The sequence below is a fragment of the Melanostigma gelatinosum genome (assembly GCF_949748355.1).
Source record: "Melanostigma gelatinosum genome assembly, chromosome: 10".
Classification (NCBI taxonomy): Eukaryota; Metazoa; Chordata; class Actinopteri; order Perciformes; family Zoarcidae; genus Melanostigma; species Melanostigma gelatinosum.
Window position 1 is genome coordinate 12,047,493 of NC_136643.1, and position 26,841 is coordinate 12,074,333.

At 44.7% G+C, this 26,841-nt stretch overlaps 3 protein-coding genes across 3 annotated transcripts in view; 2 read left to right on the forward strand and 1 right to left on the reverse strand.

Annotated features, from left to right (window-relative positions):
• The window catches only part of cmss1 (cms1 ribosomal small subunit homolog), a 29,872-nt gene extending 21,993 nt beyond the window's left edge, over positions 1–7,879 (forward strand). Inside the window, exons 2-10 of the mRNA XM_079277073.1 lie at positions 5,085–5,212; positions 5,579–5,650; positions 5,753–5,885; positions 5,986–6,045; positions 6,138–6,240; positions 6,331–6,391; positions 6,492–6,579; positions 6,665–6,753; positions 7,555–7,879. Coding sequence (XP_079133199.1) covers positions 5,085–5,212; positions 5,579–5,650; positions 5,753–5,885; positions 5,986–6,045; positions 6,138–6,240; positions 6,331–6,391; positions 6,492–6,579; positions 6,665–6,753; positions 7,555–7,638 — 818 coding nt within the window. The 3' untranslated portion in view covers positions 7,639–7,879. The remainder of the gene's footprint in view (positions 1–5,084; positions 5,213–5,578; positions 5,651–5,752; positions 5,886–5,985; positions 6,046–6,137; positions 6,241–6,330; positions 6,392–6,491; positions 6,580–6,664; positions 6,754–7,554) is intronic.
• A 479-nt stretch (positions 7,880–8,358) lies between these two features.
• Positions 8,359–11,332, forward strand: tmem30c (transmembrane protein 30C). Its single transcript, XM_079277322.1, has 7 exons — positions 8,359–8,656; positions 8,922–9,038; positions 9,235–9,342; positions 9,969–10,059; positions 10,139–10,285; positions 10,358–10,570; positions 10,741–11,332. The coding sequence occupies exons 1-7, from the start codon at positions 8,459–8,461 to the stop codon at positions 10,926–10,928; spliced, it is 1,062 nt and encodes a 353-aa protein (XP_079133448.1). The 5' UTR covers positions 8,359–8,458; the 3' UTR covers positions 10,929–11,332.
• Positions 11,333–11,470: 138 nt separating this feature from the next.
• dcbld2 (discoidin, CUB and LCCL domain containing 2) lies at positions 11,471–26,047 on the reverse strand. Its single transcript, XM_079277321.1, has 15 exons — positions 25,737–26,047; positions 23,550–23,774; positions 22,764–22,901; positions 18,763–18,814; positions 18,589–18,661; positions 16,318–16,451; positions 16,061–16,101; positions 15,721–15,936; positions 15,331–15,455; positions 14,149–14,299; positions 13,915–14,064; positions 13,739–13,832; positions 13,600–13,649; positions 13,396–13,530; positions 11,471–13,295 (listed from the first exon to the last, which is right to left on the reverse strand). Exons 1-15 carry the CDS (start codon positions 25,837–25,839, stop codon positions 12,898–12,900), a joined length of 2,085 nt encoding a protein of 694 aa, XP_079133447.1. The 5' UTR covers positions 25,840–26,047; the 3' UTR covers positions 11,471–12,897.
• Between the last annotated feature and the right edge of the window lie 794 nt (positions 26,048–26,841).

Here is a 26,841-nt window from a genome sequence, read left to right on the forward strand (position 1 = left end):
AAACCACATTTCGGAGGAATGGATGCAAAGATGAGGACAACATTTGACCAACAGCAATATCCCCGTTACATACGTTGCAATATGCTGGCAGAGCAACGGGAGAGACGGGTTTCCTAAATTGGTTCTCGGGAAAGCTTAAGAGCTTTGGGTTATTTACATAACCTCATGTCTCTGATTAGCACCCCCTGTGCGACATCATCAGGAGCTCCTATCACACTCCGCCACCTAGGATCGGCTCGACTCGAACATGTGAATGTCACCGACCCAATGTATGTTGGGGGGGGGGGGGGGCTTTACCATATAAGAACATTTATTATGCATAGAACATGAAGGCTGGTGCTGAAATTAGTCAATTTAGCATAATTATTTTTGTGACGTACCACTCCTCAGAGGTCAATTCATAGATCATGTGATCAGACATTTGCTTCAACTGTAACAGAGACGAGGACCAGCTGATGTGTGACAACACCCACACGCGTGCAAAGACATCGGCTAGATGTGCACAAACTCAAGGTCTCACTTTACTGTGTACTTTATATTCATGCGAAACAATTGATGGGGAAATTGAAAAGCATTTGATCATGTGTGTGTGTGCGTGTGCGGCACACCACCACCACGCCTGTCACGAGAGTTGTACAGGACGTTCCGCTTTGCACATCCAAAATATGGTTGCAATAATCCTAAATGGTTAATCACTGTGCATCCAATACTCCCCCTGCTGGTGATGCTACCTTCTTGCACTGTGTCATGTTCAAGCTCTGGTTACATGTCCTGACAAACCCTAACAAGGATAGCCAAATAACAATTACTCCCATCCCTCATTGGGCAAGCTTGTAAATAAACTTCCCTTATCTGGTGTAAAAACAAATCCCAGGATTAGCAACAATCAACCGGGAGATAAGTCATTTAGTACAAACTCGAAACGAGATTGGACTGACAGGAACGTGTTGGAAGCCGATGAATCTGTAACCAGAACGAGCTTCCACTCGGCCTCGCTGCCATTCCGCCATAGCCTGCTTGCTCATTTTGTGCATGCCGCCTTAAAGTACCCATTATAGTCCCCACAATAACACATGCTCACATTGTGGCTTTAGAGAGGAAACTGCAGGCCACCAATAACTGCTACAGCCACTCGCACACGCGCACCACTCCCCAAATCAGTCAATACTACATGTCCTGAGATGAGTTTATTGATTGTTTGAACAAGCGCTGAATTGATTTCATGGGAAAGTATCATATTGTTATTATGGAAACACACAACAGAAACGTTGCACAGTGTCTTTGGGGGGCGGTGGGCGTCTCCATTCCTATAACGTGACGTGTTTGGTCCTGTGTCGAGGGATCAGTGGCCTTTTATCCTCCCGCGACCCAAAGTGGTGTCTTTACTCAGACTAATAGAGTTAACTGTGTCGATGATGAAGAGGTCAGTTGTGTAGGCACAGTACCAGTTGACACGAGTGAGCACAGCACCCTTTAAAAATGTAATCACCAAATCCGAGTGCAGTTTGTCTGAAACTGAAACAATCAACCGTTTCCTGGCACCTGTCGATTGATCGTCCTTTACAATCCAGTCAGCGCCGAATTCAGTTCCAAATTCAGTTGCTTTTCACTTCGAGGACAGCAAACTTCCGAGGGAAAATGGGCCGGAGCGCACGGATTGATTTGCAGCTTCTAATCGTGGAGTCGACACATTAGTCTGTTCGTACTGCGTCTTCATCGGAGTCAAAGTGGACAAAGACATAAGTGCAATCAGTGTTCTCTAGTTCTTTTTTTCTTCTTCTACTGCTTTATTTATCTGGTCTGCATTTAGTCAACCGCTGTCATTGTTGCTACAGACTCCATTCATTCACCGTCCTTTTTAGTCTTGGCTAATGCTTTCATCTGTTGGTTCTTTTCATACATCCTAGTAAGGTTTCTTTAAGCCCTTTCATCATCATGTATTGCAATTTAAATGTAGCCTATTGATTTGTATATTGCCCTGGTTATTGCATCGGCATCAGTCTGAATGCAAAATTATGCAGCAAGGACTACAAAGCACAGAGGACAGTTTTTCTCTTCCCTTCTCACTTTACTACAGTCCAGTGCTATCATCAATATAAAGAGGGAAACAATGAATATCCTATGCTTTTTCATGCTGAATGACTTATTTCCAAGAAACGTATGAGCACATATCTGGTCAACCCAATATTTAAAGTCAGATGCCCGTGGCAGCCCAACACCTTACTTTTTATTGAGTGTTTCCCTTGGATTTGTTACCCAGTGTGTGTTTTACTCCAGCAGTGATGAATATAACCTCATTCACTAAGCCCTGTGGGTCTTATTGCAAACCCTTATTATTGATCAGGTAGGCGCACCATCCTCAGCCCGGTTTGGGTATCATTAAAATGTGCACATTGCGTGTGATTAATCAGTGATATGTTCCTCTCACCATCCATTCTAAGGCTTTATTATGTCAAGTGCTAATTAAACACAGATTGGATGTACAGATTGGATGACTTTAAATGAATTGGGGCCCCCAGGCCCTCATAAATTCAGAATTCTCCAGATAAATGTTGTTTGACAGCATCTAAAAAGATAGAGGAACCCAAAGTAATTTTTCTATCACCCGTAACTTCTTAATGACCTGTAGTGTTCTCTTATCTTGCATACTATAGTACAGGAAACTGTCCGGTTTTGGTCAAACCGCAATATCTAATCAGATACTTAAATGTGTGTCTGGTTGATTGCATTGTTAGTGAGCATGAGAGATATTTCAGTACTTTCTTACAGGGTGAAAATAATGGCCCCCGTGACGCCTTACAACCTCTGTGATGTTACATTGTTGACGCGTATTGGTACATAAATATATGCGTTGTGCTCAATGAGTAGTAGAACGCTGTAATTGATGAGTGAGACCCTACACACCAAATGAAATACTTACTGAAACGGCTCATCACCTCTAGAGTGTTGCTGAATGGCTCCTTGACCGGTGTGTTAAGTTTGTCGTAGTGTTAACGGTGAAATTAAAAGTGTGTGTCGGGGCTTAACCTCAGCTTCCACTCATCTGAGGGTTTGGGTTATCTTCTGAACCCCACAGGCTTATTGTATTGATGTGTGCTTCACAGCTCATTGGGTTCAAAACAGCCATGCAACCGTGTAGCCCAAAGCCCGATCCTACCCATAAATACCAGCAGGGAAATATACACGTACCTGCTGCAGGACAGGTGAACCGCTTACTGGTCATATATATACTGGACTTTGCTTTGATTATAATCCATTTATCTCCAGTATGTTGAAGTCCTCCTGTGTGATTAGTCTTCCCTTCGTCCTCCGTTTCCTGGTCTTCGGCACTTGTGTGTCCTCACTTCCCTTCAGCATGAGAGGGAGAAGGGGATGAGTTCCAGCACAGCAAGAGAGTGGGAAATGATTGCTTTCGCCCATCAATACTGGGAGTGGTCTTTCAGCAGAAGCGAGTGTATGGTTGGACAGATGACTAACAAATGAGGACGAAGGTCTAAGAGTGAGGCTTGATGTGGAGATTGGATAATAGAATGAAAATGACCTGCTAGAGAGTGAGAGTGGACTAACAAAAGCGTGATCCTCCTGGCAAAGATACACAATTATATAAAATCATAAAAGATAAGACAGACTGCTATTTATTGGCAATATAGGCAGTGTTCCATATTTTTGGGGCGCTGTGAGCAGTTAAGAGCAGCTGTTTTTGAGGTTCTTAGGATCATAAAACGGTTGGGAGATATAAAAAGGTGGCAAGGCCATTTAGTGCCTTTAAAAACTAAGAGAAGGACTTCTAAAATACAAAGGAGGGAAAGTATAGTTGACGTAAAACAGGAGTTGTATGATATATTAACCTATTTTAGCAGCATTGTGAATGGTCTGTAGTTTTGCAATGGCTGCTTTTGGTAGGCCAGTGTACAAAGCTTTACAGCAGTCAAAACAACGAGGAACAAAAGCGTGAACAGGCTTTTCTGCATCGTGATGGCTCAGTCGAGGTTTCACTATCGCTATATTGTTCAAATGATAAAAGGAAGTTTGGGTCAATAATTAAAATGCTGTTTTGTGCTCGTAATTAGAGGTACAAATGTATTAATTTCAGAAAACGCTTATCCTGTTTCATCTGTAAGCTATATAGGCATTGAAAAGGTTTATCTTAAATAGTTTATCTTTTGTATTGGCTAAATTAATACAGCCATGTGTGTCCATTTCTTTGCAGCCCTTACTTTTAGATTGTACTCAATCAATGAACGTAGAAAACTCTTGTTGCATCTCTGGCCACGCCCCAATGGGTCAAGATCTTGTTCCCTATCAGTGAGTCCCAGCAGGTGTTTTCCGTAGTTAGTGATATAATAATAACCTTTTCTGGTGTTTCTGATGAGGTTTTGGCTCGCAGTACTACATGCTTTGCTTGAACCATCAACCCATTGCAGACACGCATCAGCAGATTCCTCTGAAAATCTCATAGAAGTAGTCCGACATCACCACCACAACTCAAACTTTGGCTCTCACGGTCCACTTAGAGAAGATGGAGGCGATATATTGGACTGGAGGAACTACAAAGAAAAAGTAGGAATTTAAAAAATGCCCTCTCAGGAAGGGCACTGCAGCGAACTCCACGCATTTATTGCACAGCTCGCTCTGGCATCTGTTTTTAAGGTATTTTGAACAAGCCTGAATATACGCCAGAGGGGCTGAGCGTGACCTCATGGCATGAGACGAGAGGTGTGCACAGAGAAGTGGTAGCAACAGAGAAGCTAAATATAACCACATGCTGCGTGATTGTTATCTCGGGGAACGTTTGTTTTCTGTAGTGACTGAACTGTACTGCCTGGAGAACACTTTCACTTGAAATGCCAAATCTCTGGTCCACGAGCAAAACTGTGGAAACAGATTCTATAACTCCATAAGCCCATAACCATGGGTTATGTCCAACAGCAAAACCTGTAGTGTGTTCTCATCCTAAAAACACACTTTGCCAATAAAGCTGATTCTGATCTTAATGCTTCATTCATCTTGCACTGCAGTTGCAAGTTAACCCATATATCCAGAAGTGTGTTGAGGAAAATTTCTCCCTCTTTTTGTTCTTCCAGATGCGTCTGAGGCGGAGGCGGAGACACGACAAGAGGAACCGCCAACAGAAAAAACGAAAAAACCAGAGAAGAGGAAGAGTGTAACGGAGGAAACGGTGAAGGCCAAGAAGAAGAAAAAGACTCAACAGGTATTCTAGTGTTTTGCACCTTCCTGTGTAAAAGCTGCTAATTAAAAGTTTATATTTTTCCAGCACACCTAGCGCGTAAAACAGTTTCCTTCTAAAGCACCATGTGAAATTATCAGGAAGTTATTCTGTTAGATTGAATAGCTATCAGGTCGTGTATCAAATGAATGGCACAGAACTTGTATTGGACTGTGATTTAGAGCTGGAACAATTAGGCAATAAATAAGTAAATATAAAGAATATCTTTGAGGTTTGGACTGTTGGGTGGATGGATAATTTAACATATTTATGTGTTTTTCTTTGTGTTATAATGAACTCGGAGGATTATGCAGGATTATCCTCATGAATCTGCGTGTATTGTTTTCACAGAAAGAGTGTATTATTCCTAAAAAGAAAGACGCCGAGGATGAAAAGTCAACAAAACCCAAAAGAAAGAGGAAGGTGAGTGTGGTGACACCTGCTTTTTTCTTTTTTTAATAAAGAGGGACAACAGTCACTGGGCTTTGTGAATATTACTGTACAATGCTGTGTTTCGTTTACCAGAAGAAGACAATTACGGATGTCTTGTCGTCTTCGGAGCCCAAACCAGGCTCTCCGGCAGACCTGCAGACCCTGGTCACGCAGCATTTCGCAGATAAGTTGTCTGTGATCGAGCAGGAGGATCTCAAATTGCTCGGTGAGTCGGGGCAAGTCCCCTTTTAAACTGTGAAATTCGGCCAATACCTGCTGATCTGTTGGTTCACTGAGGTCACCGTCTGCTCTCCCGCCATCTTCAGACTCCAGCTTCCTGTCCAGCAATGACTTGACGCACACCCTCTCCTCGTATCTGAAACAGGGTGAGTGTTGTTCTAAACTACAAACCTCCTTATCAGCTGTTGACTTTTGACACACGCGTCTCACTTTTATTTCCCCCTTTTTTTCCTGTTAGTTTGCCCCAAGTGGTCGAAGATTCAAAAGCAGCACACGGAGAAGAGTTCTGTGGTTCTGCTCATCGTCTGCAGCTCCGCCCTCCGGGCCATTGAGCTCATCAAGTGAGTGACGCACCAGAGACGCTTGTTCAATTCCTTCTTTTACAACTTTTTAAAATTGTATTCAGACGATTTGTTCTGCGTTACTTCCAGGCAGATGACCGCCTTCAAGGGTGAAGCCAAAGCAGTAAAACTTTTCGCAAAACACATCAAGGTAGTAGAGGCCGACGGGTCACCACGACGCATGCGCTTTGTGTTCAACGGCGGGTTTTGTCGGAACAAACTCAACGGGTTCTCTTTTCTGTCCGTAATAGATGGAGGAGCAGGTGAAGCTGCTGCAAAAGGGCGTCACCCACATAGGAGTAGGGACGCCCGGCAGGATCAGCGCTCTGGTTGAGAAAGGTAGGTGTGGCCACAACGGTCCTCCTGTTAAAGACTTCCAGACGCTTTGAAGTTGATCTGTGCAAACTCTTTGTTCTTGGTCCAGAGGGTTTGAGCTTTCAGGCGCTGAAGTACGTGGTTCTGGACTGGAACTGGAGGGACCAGAAGCTCAGAAGGATGATGGACGTTCCAGAGGTGAGCTACTGCCCCCTGCTGGACTGAGCAGACAATCACCTTGTTTTGTCTTATCACACAGCATGGCTTTATGAAGTATGAATAGTAATATGTTGTTCTTATTGTTACTTCACTCGGGTGTTAGACCTTCACTGTGCCTGTGCAGAGACACTAGAAGGCTGTTGTTCTATTCATATACTCATTAACTCTGTTTAATCCGTGGTGGAATGTAACTAAATACATTTACTCAACCACTTAAGTACAATTTTCAGGAACCTGTTCTTCACCAATTTACATGTTATGCTACTTTATACTTTTACTCCACTATATTTTGAAGGCACACATTGTACTTTTTACCTCACTATGTTTATTTGACTGCTTGAATTACTAATTAATCTGCAGATTCAGATTGTCAATAAAAAAATATAAATCAACAAATAGATCAAAATGTATTATTATAGGTTCAGTCAGCTTTTACCAGCTGCAGCATTAATGTGATCTACAAAAAGATAATCCATCACGAATTAAAATCCTGTAAAATATCTGAAAACCGTTTGCATAATGAGTACTTTTCTTGAGGCTCTGAACTTGTACTTAAGTAAGATTATAAATCAGGACTTTTACTTGTAACTGAGTATTCTCACACACTGTGTCATGGTCCAATATGCATGTTGTGTGTGTGATGTGAGAAGTAGGAGACGTCTTCTGTCCAGTTGTGACATGAACAATATTTGCATATTCATATAATCTGGATTTGTCAATTAGGAAGGAATCTTTCTATACATGTCTGTGTCATACATCGTGCGCACGTGCCTGTTTCAGGTCAAACTGGACTTCATGAAGCTGCTGCAGGGTGGTATCCTGAACGGTTGCAAAGAAAACAAAGTCAAGATTGGACTATTTTAGCAGCACATTGTTGATGTGCTGCTGATCCAAAGGACGCCTTGATGTTTAAAGCTCCGGATCGATGTTCCTCCCGCCACGCTGAGGGGCCTCATCCTGTTTGTTCTCCCTTTTGTGTCGGCGTGAAACCTGCGCTGTGCTTTTACTGTTTTCGGAGCCCGTGTCTAATGCGAGGTGGTGTTTGTTTCGCTGTTGTTGTCCAACGCGACGGCCCACTGTGATGGATTGAATAAACAGACTCTGAACGAAACCAGCATCCTCTGTTGTTTGTTTAGTCTGACCGTGGGACGTCCCTCCTACGGAGAGTGTGAGGTCATCAGTTTACTTGCCCACGAGGAAGTCCCATTTCTCATAACATCCTTTGATAAAGCACTTTAAAGCAGCGCGAAGGGGGAGGGGGGGGGGCAACAGATTATCTGTGACAGCGAATTAGAATAAAGATATATTACACAATAAATCCACGCCTGTGGCGGTTTGATGTGAACAAACAGCAACCTGTGTTTGTCTTGTAAGAAGGAAGCACAAAGCATCACATCACAAAGAAGAAATGGAAGTAAGCGAAAACAGAAAGAGGTAGTTAAGTAAAGGATTGTGGTTAATAAGTAACAGGCCACAATAGTCACCCCCGCCCTGCAAAGCCTTCTGGGAAATTTTCTTGGCAAGCAGAATGAGTGAGTGTGTGTGTGTGTGTGTGCGCGCAGGAAGATAACGCTTGAAGAAAGAACAGGAAGAGAAGATAGAGCAGCGCCATCTCTGACACACTCTTTCTGAATCTGCAGCTTGTCTCGAGTTCCTCTCCTGTCCATAGCCGCCGGCCCCTCTCATGGGCAAAGTGAAGGGCAAGTCTGGGCCCCTGGCTCGGAGGCCGGACAACTCTGCTTTCAAACAGCAGAGGCTGCCTGCCTGGTCCCCCATGCTAACGGCGAACACCGTGCTGCCCTTCTTCTACTTTATGGCTCTGCTGTGCATGCTGCTGGGAGTATGGCTGCTGCTGACGGTGCAGAGCACACAGGAGAAAAAGGTGAGTGGGAGTTTCGAAAAACAAATAGCACTTTCTTATTTCGTCGTTCTTTAATATGGAAAAATATGTTTGTTGTAAAATGCATAAAGTAATATGCCTGTGAGAGATACTGAGAGAGACTGAACACCCTCGTGGGCAATAAAACGGAGTGACAAAGAGAGGAAAGACCCACGATGGGTTTATGTTATGTTTTGAGTTTCATGAACAGAAAAGAAGTTTATTCCCAATTCATTCTACTTTGTAATGAACTCTCTTATATTTCCAGCTGGACTACACCGAGGCCGGGACATGTGTTACATGTTTTGAACTGCGTAAAAATGTGAGCAACGCAGCACAACCCTGCAGCTGCAAGGTGGAGTTTGAAATTAAAAAAGCATTCAAGGTAAAACATCTCTTTAAGTTTGACAACATGGTTCGAGACACCCAAATTATTCAACGTGTGGTTGAAAGCTCGTAAGAGAGCCGCAGTTAAGATCGTTCTGTCAAACTGCTATATTCCATGTCAAGTATTGCTTTCATTTCTTTTGCGTGCTTTTAATCTGAAAGAACTATGCTGATGTGTCCTGCTGCTGTTCCAGGGAGACGTCTTTTTCTACTATGGCCTCCAGAACTTCCATCAGAACCTCCGCAGATACATGGACTCCAGAGATGATGGACAGATGGTTGGAAGGAAGACAAACTTAAAGGTGCTCCACAATAACATCGCTAGGACACTTTCTGTACTGTCGCTGTATTATGTTGACATAACGTACTGCAACAGATGCTCTCAGATAGCTGGAAGGATGAGTATGCCACTTTAAACGCGATGTATTAACATTTAAGATCGTACTCCAGTAAAAGTATCGAAGTATTAACAGTTGCGTGTGGAGGTGACGCTAATCTTAACAACTGTATGTACGAATGGTTATTTTTATGAATGAACAAATATTTTGCATGTAAAACCTGAATCTGGAAAGTCTAGTTTGTTTATTTATTTTAAACAAACATAAGAGAGATAAATAATATCACAGAGCAGGAAGAGGCAAAAAGCCAACTGGGCTTATTTGAAGCCTCCACCTATATCATATTAGAATTGTACAATATTACAGAGAACATCAAATGAATATGCGCGAGATATGACTACGTACAATACTGTTGACAAGAAATATGAAAATATCAATAAATGACAATGAAAAGTAATGTTCAGAAAGTAGTAAAAATGATATGCAAGTATACAAAAAATACCCCAAATTGCGCTACAGTACTTGATTACAGTACATAGCACACACTGCTTTCATACTTCTTTTCACCACTAACGTTGTTTCCTGACTAGAACCCAAGTCCATACTGCCAGCCGTTCATAAACGGCCTAAACAGACTCCCCATTGCCCCCTGTGGTGCTGTGGCCAACAGCATCTTCAACGGTAAACACCACTCATAAGATATCACTTAGCACATCCACCCGCCGTCCTCTGACCTCTGACCTCACACGTGCTCTCCTAGACTCCTTTACTCTGAGCTACCGAGACTCCAGGGGTGTTGTGTTTCCGGTCCCTCTGTTACGGAATGGCCTCACCTGGTACACGGACAAAAACATCAAGTACCGCAACCCGCAGGACGGCAACATGACACTCGCTCAAGTGTTCGAAGGTAAATAGGAAACGCACAGAAAGCGTCCGACTCGTCGTCATTCATCGTGTCTGATTTGTGATATCCACACAGGCACAGCGCAGCCTCTGTACTGGCAGAAGCCCGTGTACGAGCTCGACAAACAGGACCTGAGCAACAACGGCTTCATCAATGACGACCTGATCGTGTGGATGAGGGAGGCGGCCTTCCCCAACTTCAAGAAGCTCTACGGGGTTTTATACCGAGACTCAAAGCCCTTCACTACGGGTCTGCCTGCAGGGAATTACAGCATCAACATATCCTACAGTATCCTTTCACTGCTAACTGCAGCGTGGGTCCGATAGCTTCCTTTGTCTTATCTCCTGTTAAACGCAAGCATGTGGACAGGGACTATTTTAGGACTCCAGAGCGGCTGTTCTCCGTTTAGCTTCTCTTCGTGTTCACCTATTATCAGCCTTGACCTCTCGGCTTTCCAGACTTCCCCGTGCAGTACTTCCGGGGGAGAAAGGAAGTGGTGCTGACCACGCTGACCTGGTTCGGAGGTCAGAACCATTTCCTGCCGGTGGCTTACCTCATAACCAGCTGCCTGATCCTACTGATAGCCGTCGTCCTCACGGTGGCGTGGTGCAAGTTTGGGAAGAACGGGAGGAACATGGAGGAATGAAGGGTAAGAGGTGCACTGGGATGGAAGAACTCACGAGTGGCTGTAAAGTGACAACAAATCAGAAATGACAAGAACGTTGATGCATGTGATGGTTTGACATCTGGAGAACTACTTTCCCAGCTATACGAACATATCAGGGCTTTCATTGTGAGGTTTCCTTATGTGTTGATTTTACTTGAACTTTTGCTTCTTTTTTTTTTTTAAATACCAGTACACCATTTTGTTCATGCACTGTCAATATTTAACATTTTTTATTATCCATTCACTGAGGTGTTAGTTCTAATTTGTCTCAGAAAATGCAAAGTGAAGAAACCTACACTTTGATAACATAATATAGAACACCTGTCAAAAACCCTGTAATGCTCATCTGTAATTTTGTGGATGTTTTCATAATTACAGCACAATGAAGGTTAGCCGGAGCAAATGCTAACAATTAGCCTTGCTATAAGTCTGTCTGTGTGCTAAACATTCTGATGTTTACCACCAACCATTTGTACGTCTGCTAAGGCCTATGAGAACAGCTGAAGATTGTAATAAAGCATTTCTTTTAAAACTCTTTTATTATGTACAGTCAGTGAGTGCCACATAAACACAATCCCTCTGTGACCAGGGAGCACCAAACCATATGTAGATGGCCCTGCTTATTGCGCATAATCAAAGCATGATTGGTGGCACAGCTGTGTGAATATCACCTCCCACCCCTCCGCCAGGTGAGCTTGCTCCATTTTTTTTTTTCCTCCATCTGCACTCCTGCCACAGAGTGTTTGGTCAGATTAGTACCACAGGTGGAGCGGAATGCAGTCCAACTGGTGCTACAGACGACTCAACACGTCCTACAATAACTGTCAGCCGCATCGAAACCGGCTGACCACATAGATACAAGGAAAGCACACCCACTTCAAGACAAGACGATCACGATGCACAAATAAAATCTAAAAGTTCAGGACAAACACATAGGAAACCATCAGCTGTAACAGATTAACCCACTCTTCTCTGTACCTTTATTTCATCTAACTAGGCCTTTAAAAACGTTTTTCACACATTAAGACTGCTTTAACGTTGGTTTGGCTAAACTTGCGCTTATTAGCACAATCGTAACAGGTGGTTCTGTTGAGAAGAACATTGCATATACACAGAAAAAGGCAACATTTGGTCTTTCATATGACAGAGTAGCTTCACTCTGAATTAATCTTCCCGATTAGCCTTTTCAAGTTACATACATCTCTGACGAGGTTCATTTAAGAATAAAAACCTACTGTGTCCACAACAGTGCAACCACAATTCTTGGACATCTAATCAGTGGCTGTGGTGACGGGCTATTTTTAACAAAGTTTCTCATCAGCAGGATGTGAAATAAAAAATAAATATCAGTAAATCATCTGAGAGTTTAAACAGGTTTGCAGTAATGGGATTACTAGAACTATACACAATTTCAAGTCATGCTTTTTAAACAAAAGACGTACCGTGGAAAACTGGGAGGAATTCTTTCACCGTGGACGTGGGACACTTAATGCAACATGCAGTTCATTCACTAAGAGGACCCTTTACATTTGATGAATGTTACTCATCAGGTACATTTAGTTCAGCATGTAACAGAAGAACAATGGACATCACAGTTTCACAGAATGCAAGAACTACTACGGATCACAGAACAGGGACACAGTCTTTATCAAACAGTAGTCGGCTTTCTCCTTTTCCATCCACGCCCCTCCCCCGTCGACGCCGCTCACACATTCATCTGTGTGGTTTCAGTGATAGGACTGTAATGGCACTACACGAGCGGATTGTGGCCATGCAGAAACATTTAGGCAATACAGACATCTCCAGATGAATCTGAAGCTAAGGTAGTGTTCATTCAAGACTCGAGCCCAGCCTCCAGGGCTCACAGGTTCACACCACCACCTCCTCCGCTAACAACCCTCTCTGTCTGTTGGGGGGGGCAGATTAAGGCCATGTGCATCCAGACTCTTCAGCTTTTTCCCGTTGGCTTCTGAGTGCTACTCTGAGGTACCTGATAGGTCAGATCCTCGGTGGGCGTGACCTGTCCAGTGGCATTTTTGGGCGTGTCGTAAGCCGACCGCCTCGAGTGGCCGCTGTCTGTCCGTGCACCCATGAAACCACACACTGCGGGGGGCTGGTTGAGAGAGGAGCCCCCCGACGGGTGGCAGCCCATGTCGACCACAATGGGCGTGGCGTATTCGGATCCCGTGGCTGGCAAGGGCTCTGCGTAGGCGTGGTACACGTCTGGCGAGATGGGAGCGTCGTACAGGTCGGGGTCGGAGTATCCCGGGTCGGGCCCCTCGTCGGGTTTAAAGGTCGACCGGGCACCCAACGTCGTAACGCCGCTCACCAGGGGCTGAGCATATTCTGAAAATACAGCATGTCATGGAGTTTGGTTGTGTTGTTAAAGCCACCATCTCTAAAGACTCAACTTGTCTGCATGCCGGGAATCAGTAACAGCGTTTACCTGCGGGTTCAGCATGCAGTCTGGGTACAGCGCCTCTCCCCGAAAGCCGGCCCACCTCACTGCTGCTGTACCGAACCGAATCCTCCGTCTCCACCATCTTAGAGGGCAGCAGCTGCTTCATGCTCTTCCACCAGTCTGCAGCAGGAAGCACAATGAGATGCACGGCACACACTCTCACCAAACACATGCAGGCGGGTTACATACCTGTGCGGTCCCAGTGAGGGAGGTCATATGTTCCTTCAGAACTCATTTTCCTACCAAGAGAGGAAAAATACAGTCAAACGAAAGCTTTCAGAGGGAGTTCTTCTTCTTTGCATGATGATGAGAACACACACACACACACCTGCTCCTCCAGTGCCAAGCACAAACCACTATTAAGATGAGGGCGGTCAGAACCATGACCAACACGGGCACCAGAACTGCTGCCAGTGCCACATCTAAAGAGCAAGAACACATCAATAAACATCACCATGTCAAACCAGCTTCTGTCTTTATTTTAAATCAAAAATTCTAACGCACCTTTGCCAGTGTGAGGAGGCATAGTGGTGTTTCTAATGTCTGGGGTGTGTGTGGTTCCGCCAAGGTGGGGAGGTCGTTTTGTACCGGCAGGAGGTGGAGTATGACGATAGGGGGGAAACATCCTTGGCCCCGGCTCTGGCCTCCGCCTCACTGTCAAACACAAGAGAATTTGGAGTTGAGCAGAAGCATCTAAATCTCTTTTCACTGGATCACTTATTGAGGTTCAAAACAAACCTGTGTTTGTATTTTGGCAGCCAAGCAGCTCCAACTTGAGCGCGATTCTTTGGTGCCACAGCGTTGGATTTATCCTCACAAACCGGGCCTCAATTGGGGGAATGAAGTTGTTCCTCACCTCGTGCAGGTAGTTGGTGTTGCCTTGGAAAATCTACCGTAAAATGAGCACAAACTGTTATTTGTGCCAGAGATGTAAACCAAACTGTAGCCCAGTACGAGTAGAACATGTGCCAGAATGTGAACAAATGAACTATAAACCATAAGCTCATTATTTTCCAACTTGGCAAGCTAATAATAACTTTCCTCAACATAATGACTTTGATTACATGTGCAGAATATTCAAATTTTGCCCTAATTATGAAACACAATATTCCTTCTAAGCTGTTTGCATGGCTTACTGGAATTCCACTAATATTCCCATTTACATGCAGCCATGCACACTCCTAATAATGTACAATAGCCCCGTGCATGACATCCTACGGCTGTTTATCAGTGACGTGGCAGCAGGCAGCCCGCTATCCAAGTCTTTCAGAATGTCCTTCTCCTTCAGCACAGAACTGCAGGCTTTTCTTTTGGGCATGCAACACTTCCCCAGCCTTGGAGCAAGGCAGGCAAGAGACCAAATGTCCCAAACCATCGTAAAAAAAAAAAAACAGTTGAGATGCGTATACTGAAGGCACTGTATACATATCCAAAGAATGCTCCTAAAACGGTCATGATTTCGGTATTTCACGCACGTCCTAATCAGAAAACGCAACATGTGGAGGCCTCATTAGCAACATCCATGCAGAATTTTGCTGTTTTAACGACCCATCTGCAATTCACACTGTTGTTCCGCCCTGAACAATAGTGAGTGTTGGTGCATCAGTCACAGAGAGCCTGTGAGAATCCCAGCAGAGAGCAGCTCAGCCACTAAATCCATACCCATTCATTATTAATGCCCAAGTGTCCCGGCTTGTCTATCACAGCACTTAACTCAAACCACCGACCGTCATCATTTCCTGCCATAAACAGCTCTTGGTCAATACCGGTTGCTGTGGAAACGGTGCGAGTGTGTGCCCCTGCAGCCGTCTGAAGGGACGTTTTTGTCCATTTGCACTCATTTTAAGGAGAAGGAAAACTAAAAGCCCCATGACGTAATAGTGGAGCACATGGGGTTTATTGATTTGGTGATTGGATTACCTTGTCTTGTGAAGAATCAGCTTCCCCGTAGATGAACCACTGCTGGCCGTCGTTACTGTACAGGAGCCGGTATGCTGAGACGTAGTACTGGTATTCTCTTAGGGTGGAGCCAGTGGTGGTGATACCTAAATGAGACGACGGTAAGAACAACAAGATTGTGGTTGTGCATTGGAGAAATTAACATTTTTGACCAGATCATGGTGATGAGAAGTCAGGGGAGTGATCACTGTTCATCCTGATCTAATAACCTGCTGGTAGAGGAACAAGTCAGGGGATCACCAAAGTCACAAGGATTTTTCCTCTGGGGACCATGAATGTCTGTACAAAATACATTGGCAATACGCATGACTACAATTGAGCACAGGTCTGGTTTTGCAATTTTTCGTGTACCTGTGATCCTCTTCTCCCTCTTGAGGTCGACCTGCAGCCACTGCTGCTGGTCCATCTGAGAAGATGCCCAGGGCAGCCCCGCCTTTTTAAGCCGCGCCCCCGATGGCGCCCACACGCTGCCCTGACCGAGGATGTTGTTCCACTCCCACACAGACGAGGCCGACAGCTGAGCGTCCGCCACACCGCTGGACTCTAAGCCGAGCGTTCCATAGCAGCCTGCGCGCACAGACAGATGTTGTGCAGACTCGTAAAAAAAACAAAAAAAATGTACGGACATACAGCAACATTCACACAAATACTACAGCTCCCACTGGTGCTTATGAACATAAAGAAAACTCACCGTTGGTCCTGAAGGTGAAGAGGCTGTTGGACAACGTTCCTCTGAGGAGAGAAGTGTACGATTAGAGACTTTTTACCAACAATCACTGAAAACTGCTCGGATTTTGACTCCTTTAAAGTAATAAAATAAACAAAAAGCAGTTAAAACACCACCTCAAAGTATCTTCTTGTTTTTACAATCTGATTTTCAACTGTCTTGCGTTGTTGGTTTTTAAAGCCATTATTAAAATGTGCCCAGGATCCCCCGCCCCCCCTTACCCAGTAGAAGTGACATTGTTAGCCAGTGTGGCCTCGTAGTAAGGGATGCCTTTGCTGCTGACCACGTTGATCCTCCCCCCCACGGCGTTGGACACCACGCCTGCATGGACGGCTGCCATGCACACAGGAGAGGACTGCGGAGTGAGAGGACAAGACCAGATGAGATTACGGGACGCTGGTTACGCACTATTCCATTTCAGTTTACGACAAACGGTAACGAAAGCCAATTTCCAGCACGTCTCGTTATGTCGTCGAGCTGCTCGTGCTGCTTCCAGCTCGTCCGGCCTCGTGGTTGTGTAGGACGTGCTGCCTTAGACTAGTGAACGTGATGAGTCACTTATTACGGTGTTATTCACCTTCTAGCTCAACTGTGCCTGGAGACTTTCACTCAAAGGACTTCACAAATCCATGAGAGTCCACCTTTCCACCCCCGTAGTCGAATAACTCCATTAGCTTCACCGTCGTCTCTAAAACATGCAGCGGTGTCTGGTTCCGACTGTGACGGCAATATTTAAACATCACTGGCGCAACAAGTGTATATTTTGGGTGGTCAAGCGGATTTTAAAACTGTTATTTGCTAATAGATTATTATTCGACTTTTTAAAACCCCCAAAAAATGCCTACCGGTATATGAAATTTGGTACAGCTTTCAAATTGAGTGTCTTGAAAAAGTATCATATTCCACGATGTTGAAACTGATTTATATTGCCTATAAAATGACGTACGTCGTGCTGGACGGGTTTTATCTGCAATCTTCCACCACGAAGAAATACCTCTGGACTTTTGTTTTGTTCAAATATTTGGCATAAAGATTTTTTTTGTGAAAGGAATCAAAATTGGTGCAGAGTGTCTGTGGTTCAAATGCAGGCAAAGTTCCAGAATTCCTAAAAAAAAACAAAAAACAGCAGTACTGTCTCGGTGTGTGAGCTCTTAACCTTCAGACCGGTGCAGATAAAAAGGCTGATGAGTCAGCATGATGTCACTTCTCTGTATAGAAGATACTGAGGGTCACTGACGGTAATGATTCACTGCTGGCTGCATTCCTGTCCGGACCTGCTGCCGCGTCACTGAGGACCGGACAGAAACACAGATTCCACTCTGGCCGTGAGCTCCTTCTACCGCGAACAACTGCTCGAGTGAGGTGGAATTGTATTCCTGGAAACGACCCACTCTGGAATTCACAGCTGACACAAGATTGTGGGAAAAAGCGCTGGTGACCCACTAAGCACATGTAATCTCACTCACTCACTCACTCACTCACTCACACACACACGTCAAATGCTGCCACAAGCAATCAACACTTGCCCTGTGACTCTTAAACTTCCCAAAAGCACACGGCACATCCTAAAGAGCTCCAAACCACTAACACAAACACAAAGCTTTGCTCTGAACCGCCGCACCCTGCCTCCAACAGAGGAAAGCACACACACGCACACGCACGCACACACACACACACACACACACACACACACACATGATATGTGGGATGTGGAAATATAAAAACCAGTACATCACTGTAAGAAAAAATAAAAAGAGAGAAAGTGAGCTGCAGGGTCTGGTCTGGGTGGGGCAGAATGAAGTATGCCTCCACAGTCACTATCATATTACACACACACACACCTGAAACACAAGCATGAATGAATCACTTCACACAGAAAACACACACATGCAAACACAGAGGTCGTCTCCGGCTTCTCGCTCAGTCTCTGCAGCTTTCTGTCTCACACACTCAGCACAATGCCGAGCTCAGCGCCCTCTTGCAGCTGGACTGGATTAGAGGCTTATTATATTCAGCCAAACTATTATCTCACCTCCCTTTCACCCGCTGACCCTGCCCCTCCTCTGTTCCTGTGGGGCACCTCACTCCCTGAAGCACCCCCCCCCCCCATCAGCCAGCAACACTCCCTTCCTTATACTAAACCCCCCCAAAGCTCTGAGCATGAAGTCATCAGCCAAAGACTCGGCGCCCATGACCTCACGCGCAGCGGGGGTGCTGTGAGGCCATCAGAACAGGACTCTCATACCGCGGAGCAGAGGCCCGTTTACACAAGAAAGAGAGAGGACTTGCACGGAAAGATGTGCTGCAGACTCGCTCAATGGCAATGGGCGTCGGCGGAGAGACAAAAACAATGGGGGCAGAGCCACGAAACCATGAGTAAGCAGATGCTGACGGTCTGGTGGACCCTGTGGGGGTAACGGTGACCAAACGGCGCGAGACCACAGGGCACCGTGACTCACAAAAGGAAAAGGCTGCCTACTGCAAGTCCTCACCTCTCTGTATCCATTAGGTATCGTTCCAGAAATCTCCTCGGTGGATGTCAAGCAGCCGGCCGGACAGTATTTACTAAGAAGAAGAAGAAGAAGAAGAAGAAGACACACACACACGATGAATATTGAACAGCGTGATCACTGCACACATATCCTCACAAAGCGAATGTTATTTACCTGAACTCTGCCTCGGGGAAATCAGTCCCTTTGTCCAGGCAGGTGATTAGATCTGCAAAAGGCAAAACAAACACAAGTGTCATAACTGGTTTCTCCGCGCGCTCTCCAGCTAACCCATCACCCCCTTTTTTCACTTCCTGTTTCTCTCTGAAAAAACAATGTTCAACAGGCCACGCATGACACAGTCACACTGACCAACAGATCAACGCTCACTGATATCCTCCAGGGCTTTTCACGGCAGAAACGGTTCATTTTAACCCAGAACATGAGCCGAATGATTTCACTCAACTTAACCAAGTCGGGTTGTTGCCCTAAACTTCTGGAGATTTCTGGAAAATGTCACCCGTGACTGAGAAAAGCAACAAAATATTCACAATCGGCCGTTCGATTTCAGCGCAACTCAACGAACACGTCAAAGTGAAACAGCACAAACGTGTCTGAGCATCGTAGCGACGAGGCACACACCACATATGCCCGACAGGATGCTGTGGGCTGCCGGGAACTCGATGTAAACCCTCCTCTGTGGTGGTCAGTCAGTCTCGCAGTCTCCACCAGATTGTCAAAAAAAACCAAAAACACTTATCTGGGAAACCAACCAGTGACTCAGACTGACAAATACCCCCCAAACCACCGCAAGCCGCCATGATGACTGATTTACTTAGCTGTGCAAACTGTCCTCCCACGCCCGCCCACACGACACGAACAAACACACATCGGTTCTTTGAAGGGGAAGTCTAGTCGGGGGTCCATTCGGCGGCCGTGTTTGCCTTTCAGTGTGATCCGGTTGTACCGGGGCGACCACTCACAACGATGACGTCGCGGCCCTCCCCCTCGGCTTGTGGCTTCAATTATCCGTTTTATCTGAAGATTTTCCACATGACAGAGCGCGGCCGGCTGGAGTCACGATTACACAGCAACAACATTCTTATTGAGGAGAAAATGCATTTAGAGTCGGTTTCTGTGTCTCATGGACTTCAGCATTGAGTAGCTACAGTAGTCATTTATCAAATGGATTAAGTCCGTTGTATGAATTATCAACAACTTTGTTTTTAGTATTTAAACTCACAGGCAGCAGAGAAGTCGTCGTATGCGAATGATGCTCATAGTTCTAAAACGATTTAACTTTGACGAGTGATTATCCATTGTTCAATCATTCCAGCTTCTCAAACGTCAGTTTGTATATTTATTGTCTTTGGGTTTTGTACAAAATAAGGAATCTAAAGACGCCATCTTCCAAATAATTAGCAGTTGACCTAGAAAATAGAAAGATCTTTCACCCGATTTGCTGAATCTAACAGACTTCTCGATCCTGAAGCGGTTGGCAGACTGAAATATCCTGAATAGCATATCGTCAGTGCTATTTGTATACCAACACGGGTAAACATTTTGTCAATGGACGTTAAGTCGGGACCCTCATTTAAGCCGCGTTAACTCCAATGCTGCATGTCAAGTCTCGCTAAATATTCATTTCTTAAAAAGTGATGGTTGCTGCCACGGACGCATAATACGACTGATCTGATATGAGAGCTTCCTCCTGAAGAACTTCAAATAGGCTCACTTACTGTTTACTGTCTGTATGAAGGCTGATAAGTTGAGATCATCAATGCGCTGCAGTGATCATAGAAGGCGTAACTGGTGTAAATCTGACGGCATTCAATTGAGACTTGTGTAACCGTGTTGAAAGCGATACGGAAACGTTACCAGGCTCTGACCTGGTCCTGGTAAAGCCATCGTGACTTGACAGGCACGAGACCAGCATGTTAAATAGCCATCAGGTCAACTTAAAACACTTCTTCTGTAATGACATCACATTAGAGGAAGGTTAAACAGCTTCTAACAGGCAGGCAGTCTTAATATAAAACCACAACATAGTATTCCTCTCACTTCCTCTTGCCCCTGTTCTCCTAAATGTCATGCTGTCCACAGTCTCCTCTGTGCCTCTTAGCTGTCTTATACCAGCAGCACGCTATTCAATTAAGTCACAACTTAAACACCACAAATATAGCGACAATAAAACGCTTTATCGTTTGCGATGAGACGCGGTGGGCTGTAAAACTGCAAAGTGACTGACCGGTCGGTCGGTCGGTCGGTCGGTCGGTCGGTCGGTCGGTCGGTCGGTCGGTCGGTCACACACACACACACACACACACACACACACACACACACACACACACACACACACACACACACACACACACACACACACACACACACACACACACACACACACACACACACACACACACACACACACACACACACACACACACACACACACACACACACACACACACACACACACTAAAGGGGGAACAAAACACATTGATTTGAGCCGATGCCCACTGGCACGCTGACCCTGCACACATATGTGGCTGATCGGCGCAAACGAGCAGCCGAGCAGCTCTTTATCTGCGCGTGTTTGAATAAACTCTTCAGTGGCGCGCAAACACGCCGTCGTAAACGCTCCTCTCATTTAGCCTCGAGCACCGAGACACAGTTCCCCCATTCAACCAGAGTCCTCTTTGACTGTTACTGTCTTTTATTTCACACACACCGTTTTCAAACGGGATGATTGGAAATGGTTATCATCTCCAGTCATACAGGTTGACACTGACACCACTGGACACAACACATTAAATAGAAAAACAGCATTTTATAAAACAGTATGTTGCATTTCCTGAAATGTAGTTCAGAGATCCTCGGGGGTCCGAGCCAAAACTAATTTTTACCCAAAAATAAATCAGACCTGAACACTAATGCAGGAACAGAACAGTTTACAGTGAACGCTCTCCAGACCACCTCAAAAACACTGTTTGTCAGCCACAGCAGCTCGGCCCACCAGGCTGAATTATTAAAGTCTGCGCAGACATTCATGGTCCCCAGAGGATTGCGCCAACTCATTTTGGTGATGATGAACTCTTCCTCTCGTGCCACCAGCAGGATTCAAATACGACTTTAACAAGATGCCTGCAAAAACTAATTGCATACCCTTCAACCTCAGCTGTGCTCTGTGCTAATTGGAAAACGTCAGCCCGCTAACAAGTTAAATAAAGACTGTAAAGCAGGGGTCTCAAACTCATTTTCACTCCGGCCACATCAGCATCACGGTCGCCCTCAAAGGGCCGGTTGTAAATGTAAGACTGTGTAAATGTAACTACTCCTAACATATTGGTAAATAACTGTCTCTGCATTTGATTATTCAAGTGTAAAAATATTGTACATGTAGTTATATGAATGTAAAACTATATTTAAGCACATTTCTGTTGTTATAACTTAAATCCTTTTAATTTAGGGTTAAGAAATCCACATTACTCTATCAAAGATCAAACTATTAAAGAAAATATCAAACAAGTTATTACAATAACTTTGTTCAAAGCTTAAAATCCTTTCACGGGTGCGTTTGCACAATCCCACATGAAGTATTTCATGTGTTTTAAAGCCACGTTTGAAGTCGTCTTCAATGTACTCGCAATACATTTCCATTTCAAGTGTACAGTAACCAGCCAAAGAGCTGCTTCTGTGTTCAAGTATCATCATTATGTCTTTCTATCATAGTTTTGACTTTCTATCTCATAACTTCGACTTTCTAGCTCATAACTTCGACTTTCTATCTCATAATTTTGACTATGGGGATATTTTTATTATCAATTCTAAATAAAAATAAATTTCTCTTTTTTTTTTGTGTGTTGGCGGATTCGCGGGCCACATAAAATGACGTGGCGGGCCGAATTCTTAAATCCTTCTTTCTTTAGAATGCTTTTAATACTCCACTTCTTTCTTTACAGGGCCTGCATCGACCATAAAGTACGCCATGAATATAAGATACGAGTTTACAGATAATTACAGTCCTTCCTCGGCATTGTGGAGGTCGGTTTATGGGTTGTGGCCGGTGACACGTATACAGTGTACGGCCATATCTCCCGGTTTCACGAGTTCATTTTGTTTGTGCGTCCTCTGGCGTTTTGGAGGATAACGCCACAAACACGGCATGAAAGCCTTACCTGTTTGTTCGGTGGTGGAGTAGGACAGGTAGAATCCACGGCCGGTGTGGTGGGTCCCACTCATGAACTGGACAGTGACCTGGTTTCCAGTGGACTCAATCAGCTCTTTGACCGTCACACTTAACCCGCAGTACTTGACTGTGAAACAGGCGCAGGAGAGAGAAGAGAGGCTGGTCGGTTAAACACGCTTGTTCAGTTTAACACACAAAACAACAAACATTACGGTAGATATTAGTGCTAATAGAATCCTTCTTTAGCGGTGGGTGTAACTAGCTACGTTTATAAATATATAAAATCTATCGATCTACTATTTAGCTTAACTTTCATTCCCAGCAACTCTCTTTGGAAGCCCTGCAGCACTCTGCTATGAGAACAACTGTTACCGTAGGCTGAATCACGTGGCCGATGTCTTTCACTGAGATTACATGCACTTCAGTAACCGGGCATTGTCGGTGCTCTGCAGCCGCTTGATTTCTTGATAATTGTGCAAACAAATACTTTGATATTTGCAGGATCACAGGGTCAACAGTGCAAAGATTCGACTGCAAGTTCGACTGTGCACGCAAACGTAGACAGAGGAGGCTAATGAGATGCATACAGGCTATGGGCTAGCTTGTGGCTCCTTTCTTTATTTGACCATCCCATAAGCACTTGGGGCCTGAATTTGTGACTAGAAGGACTTCCTCACTGTGTGTTTAACGTCTGATGTATGTAATTTGGTAGGAACTATTGCTCCAATTGTGGTTTCTCCCCCGAATCAGTCGAGTATCCGCATGTCACTCTCACCAATCCCGCTCCTCTCGGGTCCGATGCCGTTGTAGAGGCGGAGGTAGTTGACCTGGCAGTTGTTGTCTTCGATGTCCAGCTCGGCGAAGCGAAAGTGGACCCTGTTGCCGCGGGGCACGCTGATCTCCCACTCGCACACCGTGTGGTTGGGATATGTCCCCGGGTAACCCAGAGAGGACAGAGTCCCGCTGCTGGGGCCAAGTACACTGGGGCCACAGCCATCACCTGCAGGACAACACAAACACAGGGGTTCAGAGGAGGGGCCAAAGGACGCCACTGAGACAGCACACACAACAAATGTGGTTGGTCAAGTCTTGCCTTCTGTCGACTGATTGTTGAATCATGTTTTGGTTTTTTTTGCTGATAGATTTCCTTTTGTTTGGGATTCACGCAGCCCCCTGCTGACTTTGATGGAGAATCGTTCATAAATTCAAAATACATTTAGCGCTCTACGAGAGTGCTCCGATTAAAAATTGTGTTCTTTGATTTTGAAACAGAGGCCTCGTGTTGTTATTTAGCCTTTCTGGGGCTGTCGCCACAATGCTGCTGATGAGTTATTTTAAAATGTGTATTAACAGTTTTATTGATAGACTGATATTTATGCCCAACTGCAACGATTTGACAGTGAGCTTTTTACATTTGGGGATTTGTTTGAGTTTCTTTACACAGGTTAATACAGTACAGTCTAAATGTAGTTGGCCTCCGTCTGTTAAATGTAAGTGACATCCGGAGCGCCTGTGGATGAGGCGATAACAGCGATGCATCTATAAATCATATGGTTGGTGGATCAACTTCTGTCTACAATTTGCACCGTCCTTTCAGCGAGATATAGATTGTGAGCATGACGCGAGACAACTATAAACTGCTCTGGATCAGAGCTGAAACGATTACAGACGATCCTTCAGTTAGTCGACCGCAACTATTTTGACAATTGACAAATCCTTTGAGTCATCGGTTGAACAAAAATATTTTCTAAGGAACTGCAGTTTCACTTTGGCTTGTGAGTAAATTGAATATGTTGGGGGTAAATCTTGACTGTAAGTCAAACAAAAGCAGGACATCTGAAGACATCTGGACATTTAACTGACTTAACAATCGATGGAGAAAATGCCGTTTTTAAGGTTTGTTTTTGAGCTGTCAGAGAGCAGGAGCGTGGATGATGTGGGCTCTGAGATAACACTCGTCACGCCTCATTGTGCTCAGTGAGCCTGGAGTTACGCAAGAGCCTCTCAGTGGACACTATCCAGATGAACAGGACAAAAACAAAAGCCGCTTCCCTCAACTCTGACTCACAAACACAAACACGGAACAACTGCATGGCATTCAGCAGGAGTTCAGATTACCTTCCTGAAGTTACCCCTCAGTGCTCAAAAAAACAATCAGAATACAACTTGAATCCACCCAACTGTTTCATCATCAGACCTACTCCAGGAGATTAAGATGATCACACAAATACCACGAGACACTCTTTTTTAAGTTCACGTGAAATGTTACAGAGATACCCCCACTGCTAACGTTACCCCACCCCCAACCTCTGACCACCTGAGGTCGGCGGTGGGCTCTTAAAACTTCCAAATATTCGCATTTAGGAAGAACATAGTGAGTAGAGTACACCGAGCACAATCACAACACAGTGCTGTGAACGCAGTGGTAGGTTCGCGGTGTATTGGGAATAAAGTGGGCTAAGTTACCTGGAACGAGAAACAAGGCCACGAGCTCCTAAATGTGCTGCTGTCTCGTACACACAGTCCTCACACCCAGACTCCATTTAAAAAAAGGTAGCTTATCGGGAAAAGCAACAAAAAAAAATGTATTGTGACTTTAAACTTTTAAAAAGCCACACGTTAATTCAGCAAGCAACTACCACAACAAGCAGTCGTCAGTACTTTATCTTTTTTTTTTTCCAGAACCAGTTTGCCTGGTTTTACTACACCAGACTTCCACCGTAACGGGCGGCGGAAAGCGGTGTAAACCCGAGCGGAACTGCACGTACACTCGGCCATGTAAGGTACGTTTTGTTCAAGTTTGGAGGACAATAACGACGTCCCGTCGCCTTAAGCACATCTCTAAAACACCCCCAAAAAAGGTCCGCGTTCACACTTTAAGAACCAGCATGGCCGCGTGTCGCTGTGCAGTTGTTACACTCTCCACTCCTCCAGTTGTCACCGCAGCTGTGGGGGCACCAACCTTTCTGCGCTCGACAGCCCTCCGCGGTGAGAATGATGAGAATCGACAGGACGAGAACCCCGGCCCCTGTCGGTTCCCTGCCCACCATTACCGCTCTGCCCATAGCAGCCTGCAGTCTGAATGCATGATAAAGCTCGCTCCTGGACCAGCTGCACCGCTTCAACCTGTCCCGCGGGGTGGCGGTGGTGTTGTGGATACAAAAACTGATCCTCGAGCCCGAATCCGCGTGTTGGTTTCCTCCCGTGGATGTCTTTCGCTTGTCGTTTTAACAATCCAGTGGTTAGCGACACTCTCACTATGGAGGTAACTGCTCCTCACACACTCACACGCATATAAAGATACACACACGTCCAAGCTGTGCGAGCTACTTCCTCCACCGAGGCTCCTCCTCCTGATCTGGGACTGGGACACCCGAGTCCCCCAAGTGGTCTGAATGATCCCAGATCCACCAACACTCCCTTTGAAGTCACTCTTTGATAGAGGTGGGAGAAGTCTTCAGGTATTTCATTTGATGTAAAGTAGCAATACCACAGTGTACAATACAAGTAAAAGTACTGCATTTAAAAGGTGACTTTAGTAAAAGTACAAAAGTGTATGCATCAAAATGTAGCCTTCTTAAAAAAGTAACCAAAAGTAAAAGTAATCATTCTGCAGAATGGTTCATTGCAGAATGATTTATTTACATTATTGAATTATAAATATTGGTGTGGAAATTGTGTTATTTTATATATATATATATATATATTATTTTCCCCTATGTAAACTGCAGGTAGCTTGTGAATGAATCAATGCAGTCTTATCTTTATCCACAATAAATAACACATCATCATTTATTTGTTGATTGTATTTTGTATTATTAATCAGAATTTGCAAAGTAAGGGGAAGGTAAAAAATATGTTTAGTGGAGTAAAAAGTACAATATTTCCCTCTGAACTGTAGGGATGTATGTATACTCTGTTTTCCTCCATTGTGTACCAAATGTACCATTGTTTGTCCGCAAGCAAAACATGTTTACTGGCAGTCCTTCGCTGAGATATTCTAGAACAATGATATTACACATTGTAAATATGTAATATATATGATAGGCATTGTAAAGATACAGTAT

What these genes read in the sequence shown, in the direction of transcription:
- tmem30c (XM_079277322.1), top strand. Translation starts at nt 8,459, where the DNA reads ATGGGCAAAGTGAAGGGCAAGTCTGGGCCCCTGGCTCGGAGGCCGGAC. An exon ending in GGCCAACAGCATCTTCAACG is followed by an intron (nt 10,060 to 10,138) that starts GTAAACACCACT and finishes GTGCTCTCCTAG; the next exon opens with ACTCCTTTACTCTGAGCTAC. An exon ending in ACTCGCTCAAGTGTTCGAAG is followed by an intron (nt 10,286 to 10,357) that starts GTAAATAGGAAA and finishes ATATCCACACAG; the next exon opens with GCACAGCGCAGCCTCTGTAC.
- dcbld2 (XM_079277321.1), bottom strand. Translation starts at nt 25,839, where the DNA reads ATGGGCAGAGCGGTAATGGTGGGCAGGGAACCGACAGGGGCCGGGGTT. An exon ending in CTGATTCTTCACAAGACAAG is followed by an intron (nt 14,300 to 15,330) that starts GTAATCCAATCA and finishes ATTTTACGGTAG; the next exon opens with ATTTTCCAAGGCAACACCAA. An exon ending in CTGCCAAAATACAAACACAG is followed by an intron (nt 14,065 to 14,148) that starts GTTTGTTTTGAA and finishes TGTGTTTGACAG; the next exon opens with TGAGGCGGAGGCCAGAGCCG.